The following is an 18,348-nucleotide window of genomic DNA, read 5'->3' as shown; positions in this document are numbered from 1 at the left end:
AGTTGAATAAAAGTTGCAAAATTTGCAAAATCTTTTGGCCCATTGTTCTTTAGGAGCCATAAGGATAAAAAGTTAAACTTACAAAAAAGCAAGTCCTTAATAATCTTACAAAAACACCTGCCAAGTGAATTGCCTTTTTGTAACAATACACCAAGATTTAAATGAGATGTGTCACTTGGTCTGGTCCTGAGGCACAGCTTGTGAAACTCTATTCTGCAGCTTTCAAGCAGCTCAGCCTTCACTTTCCTGAGGCAGTGTCTACAGATAGACTGCGCTACTCTTGAGTAAGCTTTTCTCTACACCCACCTGCACAAAGGTAGGTGCATGGGAAAATTCCTGCAAATAGTCCTAACACTGGTTTCAGAGTTTTCAGGTCAAGGGTTAATCCATCATACGCATTACTTCAAGGATATTATTGTGTGTTCCTTTTGGAGTTATAGGCATATGGCGCCCATATTTGGAAAATGTAAGCAGCAAGGCTTCATTCAAATTACAAATGGGGATCCTACTACATTTGTATTTTGAATAATTATGCCCTAATACCAAGCCTTTCATATTATAAATGAATTTGCTTAATTTCTTCTAATCTGAAAGGCTAGTGAGATTGAACGATTCAAATTGAGTAGAAACACTGGGATAAAATTGATTAAATAAATGTGTAAAAATGATGTTAGCGGGAGAAGCCTCCTGTTGTTTGCCTCTTTGTCACACTGAATAAAAGGGTCCCAATTATGTCCACTTTATTAATGGAAGACATTTCACAACAAATGAATCCAAGCACAATTGGAATGCTAGAAAATAATAATAATAATAATAATAATAATAATAATAATAATAATAATAATAATCCCTATGACTTGTACAGTAGATAAACAGGGAGTTCTGTAATCACAATACATAATAGCTTTTCAGAATACTTATTTCAGTAAAGGTAAACGAATCATACACACCAGCTATATTCAGTTCCCTGGAAATGGACTGCTAAGATGTTCTCCCTCATTGCAGTGTCTTTATATTTTTGTGTCCTTTTTGTACAGCTCCGGGTATTTTTTGTAGTGTTTTTCTTTACAGTTTTTGTACAGTGTTTTTGTTTTGCATTTTGTACAGGAGGCTTTATGTTCCTGTGAGTCTTTGTTAATGTCTGCATGTAAATAAATCCTGCGGGTGTGTGAATCGCAACCTTCCAGTCTCGGTCTCCTGTTTAGAGTGAGGCTGGATTTTCATTGATTAAAATATTACTGTGTGCTCCCATTGGCTAGAAAGGTTGCAGTGTTTTCGGCACAGTGCAAGATTGACAGTTGGAAGTTTGTCTGTTTGTTGGGAAGTTTGTCTGGTTGAACATCCGTACAGCCTTTCTTATTAATGAATTGACAAATTAATTAATGAATCATTGTATGAATTGACAAATTTATGGACGAATTGCTGGACAAATTGACCAATTCATGAATTGACAAACAAATTGACAAACGAATTGACAAACTAACGGCCGGTTTGGCACAAATGGCGCTCCATACAACCAAGCAGCGAACACACAACGCAACCACGTCATCAGATCATCCCCCTATTACACTTGTTATGGTATCAGGGTTTTATAATTTAAATAATTTGTCATCATCTAACACTTTACAGGTAGCATACACATTTCATAAACACATATAGATACATTTCACTGTAAGCTTTTACTGTTAAGTATCCACTGCTTATATCGGACAAATCGCATTTGCTGTTTGCCATTCCCATTGATTTCAATAACAAAGGCATCGTTTATACCATGTTAAGCATGCCGTATATTTCAGGCAAACTCAGCTGTTTGGATCTCGTTATGTGCCATTCACATAGATTTAACACTAGAACAACTGTGTTTATAGACATACCTAGAACTACCATGAGCGGTCAATGTGACCAGTGTATTAAAAACTACATAAATATTATAATGAAAGGACAAACAATTGAATACAAGTCATAGTTTTATTCAGGAACGTCATATAAAGCATCTACACAACTGAAGCATTGTAAATAAATGGACATTTGAACAGAAATGTGTTTATATACAGACATATTACATAAAGCACAACCTCAAAAAACAGAAAAAATTTAAATAAACAAATATTTGAAAATAAATGGTATATCATGTACATACAAAACTGTACAACGGAAACAATAAGTATCAAAATGTTTTTAAATAAATGGGTTTATTTTGCCTCCTAACCAAGCACAGAATGGGCTTAATACAATATTTTGCAACCCCTAAACTAAAGTTCTATAATCTATAACATAATTATAAATGTATGTAAAATACACCAGAAATGCAGTCAAGTTCCCTATTAAAGTACTGTTTACGCTTAACAATTTATAAGATATTAACATATTTTCCAACCCATAAACTAAAGTGATGCACAATTCTAATCTGTAAAATAACTGTAAAAGTATATAAAGTATATGAGAAATGCTGTCAAGTTCCCTACTAAAGTACTTTTTACGCTATTAACAATTCATAAGATATTAATTAAATATTTTGCAACCCCTAAAGTGATGCCCAATTGTAATCTATTACATTATTATAAATGTATATAAAGAATACTTTTTATGACTTATCAATAAACCATTTTCAACCCCAAATCTAAAGTCATTTATACCTTCAGAATTATGATAATGGAAAAACAATATTTTCCTAAGTGTAACATGTTTTACAATGAAGTGTTTGATTTTAATGTTTTCAGCAAAGATGCACCCAAAGTGCTCATGGAATTAAATATTTAAACTATTATCTATGGAAACTTTCAGTGTGTTTATTTTATTTACCACATGTAACTGTGTAGATCTTCCCTTGCCCATTGTTTTCTTCTTTAGCTTGACTGTAAACATGTATACATTTTTAAGAAAGACAACCTGAATGTTTTTTTTTCTTTTATTCAACTTTTTTTATTATTATTATTTAAAACTGTAATACAAACATCAGCTGGAAAATTAGTACCGGTACTTATGTCAACGTATTAAAAGAACGTGCCTCCTAAATATATTGCTCCTTGTTCCTATTTTGCTTCCAAGTTTTCCTTGACTTGGTTCTTTTTCATTCTCATTTATTTTTTCCCAGAAAAAATATAATACACAATACATGCATTAGTATTATTATTTTAATCTCCAATGATTACAGTAAAGGACGTGAATTCTATATATCCTAATATGTTTCAAAAGCATGACAGAAGGTTAATGACCAGTACAGTTGAACTACAAAGATAGATACTGTATGTGTGTATTCAGAATTGCCTCACCAACCCAGTAAATTTAGTTATCTCTGCTTTAAAGCCTTTTTATCTAGTCTAGTCACTGTTTACATTACTTTTAGGTGAGAGGTCAGTAACTTTATTGTAGCAAAATGCTGTAGGTCTGCTTATTAAGAGACCATGAGCCTTATTTTCAAAGGGGCACAATGAAAACTAGGTCTCAAAGTGATTTCTAAAACCTGATTTATGTAATTAAATCACGTTCTATATATTTAGGGTTCAACAGGTGGATACATGACACATTTATCTAATCCCTCTGAAAGACAAGTCTCCTCCCTGAAACCTGTTTGCCCTGTCTCGCTGTATGATCTGGGGGGGGGGGGGGGGGGGGGGGGTCATGCTTCTTGCTACCTGCAGCAGTATCATGCTTTGTATCACTTCCAGGGTATCTTTTTTTTTCAAAAGTGCATTCTTGCGACACACTGAGAAGGGTTGACATTTTCAACATGTGATAACCGTTTTAACTACATCTTCTATCAAGCATTCAATGGTAAGAGATGCAGCAATACTAAAAGAAAACCAGTAATTATTTGACACATCTAATCCAGGTTTGTCCAGTAATTGTATTAATTTATTTTAGTATTGATACTTGTATGACTTATTGGCACCATCAACATACTTATACACAGGGAAATAAAGGTGCACAGTATAGTAAGCTATGCTTTTCCCACAATTCAACCACACATTTACTATGACAGTGGATATACTGGTCAGCCCTGCCCTCTAGGGGTACCTTCTATATTCATTCATTTTTTTTTTTTTTATTATTATAAAAAACTACCAAAAAAAAAAAAAAAAAAAAGCAAAACATGATGTTTGTGATGTTTGATAGAATCCAGTTCAGGTAAATGGCACTCCTGGTAATGGATTGCTCTTTGTGTATGTATTTACACAACTGTATGCACAATCCTGGAACCCCAGTGACCTGCATGTTTCATAGTTTGTTTTAGCTCTTGTTTCAAAATCAGGGCCAAAAAGATTAAAAACTAACTTTTTTTTTTGTGCAAGCCCAGTACATATCCCAGTGCAGGCCCTGTGCTGACTACAGCATTATTTTCACGGTGATGTTGCAGTTAACCAAGCTTTTCCCATGCTTAGTAACATGCATAACACTATGTAACACAATTTTTGTTCCTGGGTAGTAAGTGTTATTTCCTAATTGCTTATGCCTCAAAAGTATAGAAAATGGCTATTATTCCCCACAAACTTTGCTTTTGTGACCAGGAGTGATATTTTGAAATGTATCTATTTCCAATGAGAAAACGGGCGAATTTGTGTCTTCGTTCACATAAAGTCAGAAAAAAACAACATATGAATCCAAATTAACATGTATTTATACTAAAGCAATACAAAAATGACTACAAAAGATTTAGAAGTGAGTAGTTTTTCGAGATTTACGATTATACTGTAAATCATTTTCACGAATCAGCCCCCAAATGTAGTCTCCCATCATGTTCTCGTTATACTGTCCTTCATTGACAGCTCATCCAGGAGCCTCAAAGCCGTGCTGCTCCATAATGGTAACAAGTACCCGTCTCTTCCCCTGGCTCACTCGGTGCACCTCAAAGAGGATTACAAAAGCATCAAGACCTTGCTGGACGCCTTGAAGTATGATGACTACAGCTGGGACCCCCGAAAGGTGCTGATGCCACCACTGCACATCAAATTGGGCCTTATGAAACAATTTGTCAGAGCTCTAGATAAGGAGTCGGCAGCCTTCAAGTACCTTCAAGACTTTTTCCCTGAGCTGTCTGAGGCAAAGGTCAAAGCTGGTGTCTTCGTCGGACCACAGATAAAGAAGATCCTGGAGTGCAATAAATTCCCCAAGAAGCTCACTAGTAAGGAGAAAGCGGCTTGGAACAGCTTTGTCGCAGTGGTTCGGGGCTTCCTGGGCAATCACAAGGCCGAAAACTATGTGGAGCTGGTTGAGACTCTGGTGAAGAACTACGGCACAATGGGCTGTAGGATGTCCCTCAAAGTCCATATCCTTGCTGCTCATCTTGATAAATTCAAGGAGAACATGGGAGCGTACTTGGAGAACGCCGCTACCAAGGACAGTATAACGAGAACATGATGGGAGACTACATTTCGGGGTTGATTTGTGAAAGTGATTTACAGTATAATCGTAAATCTCGAAAAACTACTCACTTCTAAATCTTTTGTAGTCATTTTTCTATTACTTTAGTATAAATACATGTTAATTTGGATTCATATGTTGTTTTTTTCTGACTTTATGTTAACGAAAAGACACAAATTCGCCCGTTTTCTCATTGGAAATAGGTAAATTTCAAAATATCACTGTCCTGGTCACAAAAGCAAAGTTTGTGGGGAATAATAGCCATTTTCTATACTTTTGAGGCATAAGCAATTAGGAAATAACACTTACTACCCAGGAACAAAAAAAAAAAAAAAAAATTGTTACATGGTGTAACCAACTTATATATATATATATATATATATATATATATATATTTACAATGCTTTACCATACTCTGTGATTTGCCTTTACACTTTGATATACTTGTACCATGAGACCTAAACAATTAATTTCATCTACAATAAAGTACATGTGTTTTGTTTCTAATACAAAGTTTACCATCCTGCAAAACCAAATCCTTACACTGATAGCTTTCTGATGTATGTATTTATCTTGCTCTTAATTGTATTATTACTTGTACTGTGATTCTTGAAATGTATTTTTGTTTACGACTGTAAGTCGCCCTGGATAAGGGCGTCTGCTAAGAAATAAATAATAATAATAATAATAATAATAATAATAATAATAATAATAATAATAATAATAATAATAAACTCATAGTTATATAAAGAATCACAAACCATTTTTAAAAAAAAAGTAATTTAATTTGTATTTATTTATTTTTGCTGAGTCTCAGGATGATATGCAGAAGGTTTCATTTCTCTTTTGACTTTAAAGATAATACACAACCAATTTGCACAAAATATTCAGACTTCTATGTCAAATGTAGCTATAATTTTGTATCTACCTATATGTATACTGCATGTGCTCAACTTTCCCTGCAATGTGAAAATTGATAGTTTTCAGGGTTCGCATTCAAAAACCTTATGCACGTAATGTCATACTACATGGTGAACATGATAACTGATTTTGCATCTTCAAATATTTTTCATACACTCCAAGTCTATAGACATTTGGCAATAATCCGATAAACTCAATTACCTAATTGGGGAATGGCCACACCTGTGATAGTTGGCAGGGACAGAATTAACACGATCCCTGCAAGCCTTACATTACCAATTATACCTCATATTAAGCAACTTCACATATAGTTTCTTGACAAAAAAAACAAACACTTATCTATTGTGAACTTCCATTCAAACTTTGCAGTAAAACACTTTTTTTTGTATAATTTTCTGTGTGCAGCAGATGTTAAACATTTAATGTATGATCACATTACAGTATCTGCCACCTGATACATATATCATTCATTATATCTAAACCCTCTTTAACTGTAACACATTGCAAGCGTAGAGTGCCAAACCTATCAGTTTCTTTGTTACCCTGTGTCTGATATGATCAGCTGCTGGGGCAGCACCCCTCACAATTGCAGTGTATTGAACTGTGATCTGAAAGTTGGGTGGCAAGACAAAAATGATATACTTAAGAGAAAATAAAGTCTAGAAAGCAAACAAACAAACAAAAATGATCACTACAAAAATAAGCTGCTACCCTGCTTGTTAGCAGTGTGACACTATCTGAATATGACATCTTGTAAATGGTCTTGAAAAAGAACAGATACACTCCCACCTATGGTAAGTTCTGGGCTGAATGGCGAGTGTATGTGTCATGGTACACGTTGGCAAGGCAGCATATATGTAGTCCGAGAGGGTCCGAGCGCATTGTGGAAATTTATAATTTCTAGAAACTTCTCAAACAAAGAATTTTAGGAAATAGGGGGCTCCCGAGTGGCGCATCCAGTAAAGCCGCTCCACGTGGAGTGCAGGATGCGTTCTATAGTCTGGATGTCGCGAGTTCGAGTCCAGGCTATTCCTTTGCCGACCGAGGACGGGAACTTCCAGGGGGTGGCGCTCAATTGGCCGAGCGTCATGCAAGTATTGCATGGTGAAGGTCTCAGTGGTCGCAGGCCAAGGAAAAAGCCACTCTTAGGAAAACGTTACAAGGACAAATCGCTTAACGTTTGCAAAACGGCACTTAAATGAATCCATTTTACCATGTATTGGAACTGAATTTCCTGTGCCATTAGAGGAAAAACAGCCCCATAGAAGGATATTACCACCTCCATGATTGACAGTAGGTATGGTGTTCTTTTCTTTGTACGCCTCACCAGACTTTCTCCAAATGTATCAACTATCAGCATGACCAAATAGCTCGATTTTTGTATGTGGTTTGAGAACGTGAATTAAAATCCATGCGAATTTGGCAACCTTGCAGATTAAATACTTTTTAATCACAAAAAAAAATATTTGAGTATAAATCATAAAGTCCAATTCATCTCTACCATCTTCAGCTACGCTTTGCAGTCTCCTATCCATTCAAAGCACTTGCAAGATGATTCTGATTCTGTAAGAGACAGGGCTAACTGTTCATATTAACATATTGTACATATGTAAAACAGACCCTTTTCTTTCATGGCTGTTGAAAATAAAGATTTATGAATATGTGTATTTCAGGTGTAAATAATTAAAACTGGCTGTGACCACACAGGCATGCAGCTGCTGGAACAGTGCAAAACCTAGCTTAATTTAAATGGCTTGGGTGAACAGAACACTCATCGGCCAAAAAAGATTTCAATCTTGTTTTCACGTGACACTATCCAGCTCAGGCACACCAGTTATGAAACAAATGAACAATTGACAATTGTTACATTTTACAAACTTCATAAGTAATGCGCTGTGTCCTACATTTTCACAGTACAGGCACTTGACTAGCTGAGCTGATGAATGCTGTGTAGTGTAACCACTTTTGATGAAACTATGCATTCGACTAACTAAAAAGTTACCTAATTTCATTTTACGATAGGGTGTTTTGTAAGATAGATAACACCCGTCCCCTCTCTCATTCAATTGTAATTCGACCACACTGGTACTGTGTTATTTATAACTGTGTACATTGCACAACGTGTTTATCCTTTCCCCTGGCACCGATGCCAGCTCAGTGTTTTACAAACAGCACATCAGCAGCAGAAGCACACATAGCTTACTCACCAGTTACACTGGGCCCGGCAGGGGGTGCTGTTAATACAGCGGTTGCAGCGCTGCCACATCCACGCAGAACCTTTTGTTTTCGATTGGAGAGCACGTATTTTTTGCAGCAAAATATAACGATTCGGTCTCAAAAACGGTTTGTCATGAGACTTAACTTTATTTTCGTGATGATCCTTAGTGGACTGCATCACGGGGACAGTTATGTTATAGTAAATTCTATGTCGTGGGCGGTCACGGCTGAAGTAGAAGAATTGGACCCTTCTTCCAACGAAGAGACAATCCCGGCTCTTTTGGAGGATACTGGTAGCTTTTGGAAGCAGTCGTACCCGGGCTCTGTTATAAACAACGATGTCGAGAGAAGAGCAGCGCCGAACACTGTGGATGCCAAACAGATCTCAACACCATCCAGGATGTTCTCATACAAGAGAGAAGCCGTGAGCTCGGTAGACAGTCCCCCGCCGCACCCCCACGATGAGATAGCGAAGACTGCCCGGTACCTGGCGCATTACAGCAGCCGGGGGTTTCTAGCAACCATCTCTACACACGAGAAGGTACAGACTAGTACAAAAAATGTGGCTAATATACCACCTCTACCTTCGAAATAATAAAAAAGAAAGCATTTTATGTTGCATAATACAGTAATAATAGACCACCACTGTATTGCACAATATTAGCTGTGTTGGATACAAATAGGTATTCTAGTGCAATTGCTATTGATAGTGGGGCTGTTGTTTGGAGGTTTACACAATTAAGTTTGCAGTATAATACATCTTACAATTAATTATGCGCATACGCCCCAAAATAACGATCAACTGTAAATTATTGCTTTCTTATGATTTATTGGCATTTACCAAGTATGTTTATAGCACTGCACTGTGTGTGTGCATGGGATAGCTAAGTATTTGTTGTAATTCTTGTAACAATTAGGCTGCCATAATATATATATATATATATATATATATATATATATATATATATATATATATATATATAAATATATATATATATATATATATATATATATATATATATATATATATATATATATATATATATATATATATATATATATATATATATAGATAGATATAGATATATGCAGAAAAAATGCAGAGGGCTTGGTGTCCCCTTTAACCTCTAGCAAGCAGTAGAATGTTAATGTTATTGTATTCTGAGTGACAACACTTTTCATATTATTTATTCATTTATTTATTTATTTATTTGGCAGATGCCTTTGTACAAGGTGACTTACATGTGTTACAGGGCAATACAGGGTTACAATGCAAGCTTAATATGTAAATACAGTATAGTTCCCAATAAGTGCAAATAATACTACTAAAATACAACTGTATGCACTAGAATGCAACGATATAGGATTACAACACGTTATCTCTAAAATGACATATTACTAGTGCAATAGTGCAATAATAGTGTATTAGCTGAGTGTCCAGTAACATGGTACATAGGTCAGGCAAGTCCAGTGCATAGGGATAGATCAAGAGATCGATAGGTTACCGATGTAACCCTGGTTCCCTGAAAGAGAAGATGACCGCCAAATCAATACCTTTGGGATATGCCTCCTTGTCAGGTATTTGCTGATCATTTGATATCAAAGCTGCCGATAGGCCCCTCCATGGAGTGACGTCCTCGTCCCGCCTCCCGAGGTAATAAATAGTCACTGCACGGAGACCTCAGTCTCGCAAGGTTGGCGGTCATCTTCTCTTTCAGGGAACCAGGGTGTTGCCGAAGGGCATTGAGCCACGCTTGAAGCGGGCGCATGTGAAGCAACCCCAATTGGATGGCTGTTGAAGCTGTGGCCATCAGACACAATAATTTTTGGCACAACACCAGTTGCACTTTGGACCCTAGTTGAAACAAGGCCAGACAGGTCAGCTCGCATCATAAGGGAATCCAGCCGGATTTGCCCTCGCTCATCACATCCTGCTCTGAAACCTCTGAAGCGACCAACGGTGAAGCCGGAGCCTGCTCTGGGGCAGGCGCTGGTGGTGAAGCTGGGGCAGGCGCAGGGTGTGAAGCCTGTTGCCTGCTTAAGTGTTCGAGTATTTGGCCATCTGGCCCTTTAACTCGGCAAAGTCCCTCGCCTGATCCGCGTTCCTTGCTCTTTTTCTACCCCTCGAGAGGGATCTAGAGCGGTTGCGGGACGAACGGGCTTTAGCCTGTGCGCAAAATATACTGTGCGCCGGGCTCGAGGGCTGGCGGAGGGGGGACTCCTGAGATCGTGAGGCCGAAGACGGCTCTCCAAGGCTAGCCACAAGGGTGCCTGTGAACTGTGCCATTCTGTTTGGCAAGGTTTTCTCCTTGGATCCAGCGCCAGTAGAGGGTGTTTCATATAATATGATATATAACCCTTGCTTTTTTTCCCCCATCAGATTAAAGGTGTGCCATTTGGGAATATTTTCTCAATCAGTGATGGTCTTCCTGACAACAGCACAGGGATTCCTTTATTTTACGTCACTCCGATGGACAGCAGTGTGGCAGACCTGATGAACAGCTCCTTGGCGTCTCTGACATTCTCTGAAGCAGAAGGGGACTACTGCAGGTGCTGGGAATTTGATACTCTACTGTCTTGGGCAGGGTGTACACATCTCTGTTTCCTCACTGTTGTATGATTTTCTTTAACCCAAATAACTGTCATCTGGTTGAAGTAAATGTTCAGTTGCTCTTACTGGCTAATAAAAACCCAGAATTAGGTAAATGTAGAGATGTAGGCCTACATTGAGTAAGCAGCCATCTGTCTTAAAGGTATAATAAATAGGGTTTACAAAATGTAATTCTCTCACCTACATATGAGCAATGGTATTCGGTTTCAAATTCTTGTTGTGTTCTGTTTATCCTTGAAACTTATTTTTAAAGTCTCATATTGATGATGCAAAAAGCCCTTTTGGGGAACTAATTAGAAGCATCTATTAACAATATTTAACAGAGAAACTATTGCAATAACTAAACTTTTTAAAAATAAGTATCAAGGATGTAATAGAGGTTTGAAACAAAACAAGAATTGGAAACCAAATAACATGAATGATACATGTGTGAAAGAATTGTTTAATGTTGTACACCCTATTTAGTATACCTTTTAAAATAGTAGTAACCAAGGCCTCTGCAATATTGTATATCTGAAATATACTTTGTGTTTTATAGATACTGTAAACATAAACTATGGACTAAATGTACCCTAGATATGTGTAGAGAATTGTAAGACCTATTTTCCACTGAGCTGTAATCTGGGGTAAAAAGTGGAGGTGGTTTCATGTACAGCTATGGCCAAAAGTTTTGCATCACCCTATAGAATTAACTAATTTTGCTTCATAAAGTCAAATGAAACTAACATATTGAATTACATACCACTTTGCAGTTTTCCATATACTTTGAAAAACGTGACATTTCGAAATCTTTCTTGATTACATGATGCTAAATAGAAGATCTAAATTATGTTCATACAGTTTAAAAAAAAATGATGTCTCAATCCTAAAATACTAGGTGATGCAAAACTTTTGGCCAGAGCTGTAGGCATGTGCATTGCGTATAGCAAGCTCAGTTTTCCATCTATCTAAAGAATTGCTAAGAACCACCTTCAGCGCAAGTTATTGAATGTCCCTATAATAGGCTCTTTGTGTATTCATCTGATTATCTCTCTGTTGTATCCAATTGAGATGGAACTTGCTAATAACCCTTTTTTATCTCAAGTTATTGAGGGGGGTTATATCGAAACTGGGGTCATATGGAAAATGTCACCCAGCCTATTTGAACGTATTATACATTTAGAGAACCCATCATCCAATTATGAAGAATCTAGCTCATGAGGGGTGAACTATATCGTGATTTTTAGCTTGTGGTCATGTTTTTTTTTTTTCCAAAGTTTCCACAAAAACAAAAGCGTAACTTCGGTTTTTTTTTACACAGAATACAGAACAAATGCCAATTCTTACACAATTCTATTCCTATGAATTGTTAGACAGAAACAAGGCTGTTGTAACCATAGCATATCACCACTTAAAGCTATGAACACCATGAAACAGTCATGAGATAAAACAGTTGCTGTTGAAGAATGCTGTTTGTTTTTAAGAATGTTCTTTTGTATTTCCCACAGTGAGAATATGGTTGATCCTGAGGACCCCAGGTGTGCCAGGCTAACCCTGACTGGCCAGATGGTGGCAGTAGAGCTTGGTGAACTGGAGTTTGCTAAAGAAGCAATGTTCTCCAGGTTAGGGCATATACTTCAGGCTATCACTATGTTTTTCTTTATTGATGAACCGATTCTGACACAGCTTACTGTAGAGCAGTTAAATGTATCCCACAGACCATTAACATATTTTATAGTGACACAGTTCTGTGACAGGGTAGTGTAACGGCCGAGGATGTTACTGACGGGAATGAGACCCAGAGACAGAAAGCTGCAGTTTAAGAGCCGGTGCGCACGTTTATTAACACAACAGGTTGGGCATTCATGTTGACTATAAAACAACATACAGACACACGCACAGACACACACACACACACAGACACACAGACACACACACAGACACAGACACACACACACACAGACACAGACACACACACACACAAAGACACAGACACACACAGACACAGACACACACACACACACACACAGACACACACACACACACACAGACACAGACACACACACACACACACACAGACACAGACACACACACACACACACAAAGACACAGACACACACAGACACACACACAGACACAGACACAGACACACACAGACACACACACACACACACACACACACAAAGACACAGACACACACAGACACACACACAGACACAGACACACACACACACACACACACACACATACAGACACAGACACACACAGGCACAGACACAGACACACAGGCACACACACAGACAGACAGACAGACACACACACACAGATTTCTGGTTCTGGGGAATGGCTGCACTTGTGATTGCTGGCAGGGATAGATTTAACACCATGCCTGTCAACCTTACATTCCTACACACACACTATTTATAGCAGCAGGGCTTCTGCCCTGCCACAGTCCACATTGCATTCTTCTAACAATACTTTCTGCATTCTAACTGTATTACTCTTCTAGATTGAACATTGAATCTGGGTCATTTCCCTTTTAGATAAATACTCCTGTTGATATGTGACTGTTCCCCTTGCAGCCCTTAGCAGAGAGTGCAGTGTATTTTTATTTTTTCTGTAGCTGATACAAATTAAATGAAACTACATTATTCTCTCTGCCACTGGGAAACTTAATTATCTGTCATGCTTTATGTGTCTTGTTTGTTGAAAGCTGCACACTTGCATAGGGAAAGAAAATATATTATACATTTGAAATATATGTGTTACTATATATATATATATATATATATATATATATATATATATATATATATATATATATATATATATATATTATTAGTAGTAGTAGTAGTAGTAGTAGTAGTAGTAGTAGTAGTAGTATTATTATTATTATTATTATTTGTTTATTTAGCAGACACATTTATCCAAGGTGACTTACAGAGACTAAGGTGTGTGAACTATGCATCAGCTGCAGAGTCACTTACAATTACGTCTCACCCGAAGGACGGAGCACAAGCAGGTTAAGTGGCTTACTCAGGGTCACACAATGAGTCAGTGGCTGAGGTGGGATTTGAACCGGGGACCTCCCGGGTCCTTTTCTTTAACCACTGGACCACATGTTTTATACAGTAATAATATAATAACAACATTTTTTAAAACAGATATTGAAATAAAGTTATGTTTCAGAAATGTCAATTTTCAGCCACTGAGGCTGCTTTTGAAAAGCTCCTAAAAGCTGAGATATAATTTTAGAAACGACCACAAGGGTTTTGCAACTGTATTTTCTGCCCCCTCTGCAACTGTGGCAACTGTGAGATTGTAAGCGATACACATTTTGGTTGCACAGTTACTGTATGAGATGGTAGAATCTAGACCTTGGTGACATACAGTACATCTGCATGAGTATTAGCCCTTGGTTGGTTGTGCTATAGGCACACTCAGTGTAATCTTATTAAACTTTATAATGACATGTGTTACTACATGTTGCTTTATGGACTGTGAATGTATAGAAGCACTATTGACGAAGCCCTTTATATACCCATTCCAGAAAACATTTGCCAAGTCATTTTTTTTGTTCTGTTGCAGGCATCCTGTTATGAGGAAGTGGCCAATCACTCACAATTGGTTCTTTATGAAGCTCAATATTAAACAGGTGTGGCTTCAGAACTGGTTTGGAGGGGTCTACATGATCCCATTGGAGGATTACTTCAAAGCCAGCCCGACTAAATCCTAATTTAGATATTTTAATCTTTGGTTTTAGCACTGGTTGTATGAAACTTGACTTTTTTTTGTCTCTTGCACACAGAAACACAGAAATGCTTGGCATTTTATTCATTGGGAATAGCTGCATATATTTTGAAGAAATCAAGTGGCTATTTGTTTTTATTTTTTAAACACTAATCTTGCTCTGTTTGGTAATGTACAGGACTGTATTTGAGTGAAATAGATATGCTTTAATTGAAGATACCAGTGTAGATACTTAGTAAATCCTACTTTGTTTAAAATAATATTTGAAGTTTGAGGTTTCTAAGAGCCTGTGACTGTAATAGTTTATTGATTCTCTCACTAGGTACACATTCAGTAATATTGTTTGGATGGGTTTTATGCTTTGACAGAAGAACTTATATGCCATGCCACTAAGTCACATACCGTATTCCTTTGAATATATATATATATATATATATATATATATATATATATATATATATATATATAGATATATATATATACAGTACTGTGCAAAAGTTTTAGGCAGGTGTGAAAAAATGCTGTAAAGTAAGAATGCTTTCAAAAATAGACATGTTAATAGTTTATATTTATCAATTAACAAAATGCAAAGTGAGTGAACAGAAGAAAAATCTACATCAAATCAATATTTGGTGTGACCACCCTTTGCCTTCAAAACAGCATCAATTCTTCTAGGTACACTTGCACACAGTTTTTGAAGGAACTCGGCAGGTAGGTTGGCCCAAACATCTTGGAGAACTAACCACAGTTCTTCTGTGGATTTAGGCAGCCTCAGTTGCTTCTCTCTCTTCATGTAATCCCAGACAGACTCGATGATGTTGAGATCAGGGCTCTGTGGGGGCCATACCATCACTTCCAGGACTCCTTGTTCTTCTTTACGCTGAAGATAGTTCTTAATGACTTTCGCTGTATGTTTGGGGTCGTTGTCATGCTGCAGAATAAATTTTGGGCCAATCAGATGCCTCCCTGATGGTATTGCATGATGGATAAGTATCTGCCTGTACTTCTCAGCATTGAGGAGACCATTAATTCTGACCAAATCCCCAACTCCATTTGCACGTCGGAGGTATGGCTTTTTGGCCGCAAGTCTTCCATGAAGGCCACTTCTGACCAGACTTCTCCAGACAGTAGATGGGTGTACCAGGGTCCCACTGTTTTCTGCCAATTCTGAGCTGATGGCACTGCTGGACATCTTCCGATTGCGAAGGGAAGTAAGCATGATGTGTCTTTCATCTGCTGCAGTAAGTTTTCTTGGCCGACCACTGCGTCTACGGTCCTCAACGTTGCCCGTTTCTTTGTGCTTCTTCAAAAGAGCTTGGACAGCACATCTGGAAACCCCTGTCTGCCTTGAAATTTCTGCCTGGGAGAGACCTTGCTGATGCAGTGTAACTACCTTGTGTCTTGTTGCTGTGCTCAGTCTTGCCATGGTGTATGACTTTTGACAGCAAACTGTCTTCAGCAACCTCACCTTGTTAGCTGAGTTTGGTTGTTCCTCACCCAGTTTTATTCCTCCTACACAGCTGTTTCTGTTTCAGTTAATGATTGTGTTTCAACCGACATATTGAATTGATGATCATTAGCACCTGTTTGGTATAATTGTTTAATCATACACCTGACTATATGCCTACAAAATCCCTGACTTTGTGCAAGTGTACCTAGAAGAATTGATGCTGTTTTGAAGGCAAAGGGTGGTCACACCAAATATGGATTTGATGTAGATTTTTCTTCTGTTCACTCACTTTGCATTTAGTTAATTGATAAATATAATATATTAACATGTCTATTTTTGAAAGCATTCTTACTTTACAGCATTTTTTCACACCTGCCTAAAACTTTTGCACAGTACTGTATATATATATATATATATAATATATATATATATATATATATATATGACGCCCTCAAATTTAAGACGCAGCCCAAATTTACCACCCTCAATTTGAGGAAAAAATAAAACATCAAATAAATTCGCATTTACAAAGATATAACCTCAATTACGCTGTTTTATTGTTCAAAACTGGCATGAAACAGACAGTGTTGTTGTAGATTAACCACAGAGCTCGTTTATCAAGCTGCGCACTGTACAATACTTAACATGGCGTCTCTGTCGTACACACACCACCATTCACTTACGGCATCACACATCCTGACAACAGCAAGCATGACACAACACTCCACGGCATCAGGCACCATGTAACCCAGCTACCACAACAGCATTGAACATTGCTTGGCATGTCGAAAAATACGTTGGTCTGATCAACATTTCCAATCTGTCCAAGCTGGTACGGTTTGTTAGAAATGCTGAAATTGTAAACGTTTCTCTTGGAATTCCTCAGGATGCTTGGTTTGTCTTTTCTCGGCAGTAGGTCACGTTGCTGTTTGTGTACTCGGGTAGTCACGTCTTTTGTTGCCGATTTTAATACACACATCACTATACTGTACTCAAATTTAAGACGCAGGCTGTTTTTGAGAAGCAAAACATGGTTAAAAAAGCATGTCTTAAATTCAAAGGAATACGGTATACTTACTTTGATAACTCAAAGGGATACCTTATATTATCTACATTTTCCTAATATTAATTCCTTATATCCTAATATGTGATTCTGTATGATTCAGTATGGTTGTTTCTGCTCAGCTAATATGCTTCTCTACCTTTCTTCCATATCATACAGAACCCACAGGAAATTAAATGAATAAGAAATTCAATACAGTCAGCACTCACATATCCGACCCTATAAAATGTTCACTTCAGTGACGGTTAAACGAGTGTGACGCATATCTGATTATTTCATTTTGGCCTCTCCAACCCTTGTCCGGTTTTTCAGGGAACACAAAAAAGATACAATGTCAAAAATGCATAGCTGAAAGGGCTGTGTTTTCTAGGCTTCCATTTAGATGTACTGTAGTTGGTTTTGTTGATACAGTACTATATCTTTAACAGAAGTATTTTAATTCAGAAATATATGATTCTGAAAATATCACTTGTCAAAAGAGACGACTGTGGACACGTGGACTGTAATACAGTACATACTTTTAAATCCGGTACGTACTATAGCAGTATGTAAAATTCCCCATTAACGATCCAACAGCAAAATGAAATCAAAATGTTACCCATGCACAGAACTGCGTAAAACGTAAAAGGCAATGCAGTTTAGCAAAAGATTTTAAAAAAACAACACCACCAGTTTCCAGAATTAAAACCGTGTCCAGTCAATATTCATATTGCAGAATATAGTGCTCGATAAGGCCCTAATGTCACAGTTCACTTGCAAATGAAAATGCACAAAAGCAACTAAAGATCACAGATTTTTTAAAAAATGCATCACAGTATCTAAAACTGTTTAATGATTAACTTTTACATTACTGTAGCTTGTCTCGTACGCTTTGTTTTTGCTGCATTTTCGTCATGTGAGATTATTATTATTATTTGTTCATTTAGCAGACGCCTTTATCTAAGGCGATTTACAGAGACTAGGGTGTGTGAACTATGCATCAGCTGCAGAGTCACT

General features: G+C 37.3%; 1 protein-coding gene across 1 annotated transcript; it reads left to right on the top strand.

The window, feature by feature from the left end:
• Positions 1 to 8,528: 8,528 nt before the first annotated feature.
• Positions 8,529 to 15,283, top strand: LOC117406355 (protein CREG2-like). The gene is made up of 4 exons (XM_034010317.2): positions 8,529 to 9,040; positions 10,880 to 11,049; positions 12,598 to 12,711; positions 14,678 to 15,283. Exons 1-4 carry the CDS (start codon positions 8,633 to 8,635, stop codon positions 14,823 to 14,825), a joined length of 840 nt encoding a protein of 279 aa, XP_033866208.1. The 5' UTR covers positions 8,529 to 8,632; the 3' UTR covers positions 14,826 to 15,283.
• Positions 15,284 to 18,348: the final 3,065 nt, after the last annotated feature.

This window comes from Acipenser ruthenus, chromosome 9, assembly GCF_902713425.1.
Source record: "Acipenser ruthenus chromosome 9, fAciRut3.2 maternal haplotype, whole genome shotgun sequence".
Lineage (NCBI taxonomy): Eukaryota > Metazoa > Chordata > Actinopteri > Acipenseriformes > Acipenseridae > Acipenser > Acipenser ruthenus.
The sequence above is the reverse complement of the archived record's forward strand: the minus strand, read 5'-3'. Positions and strand labels throughout refer to the sequence as shown.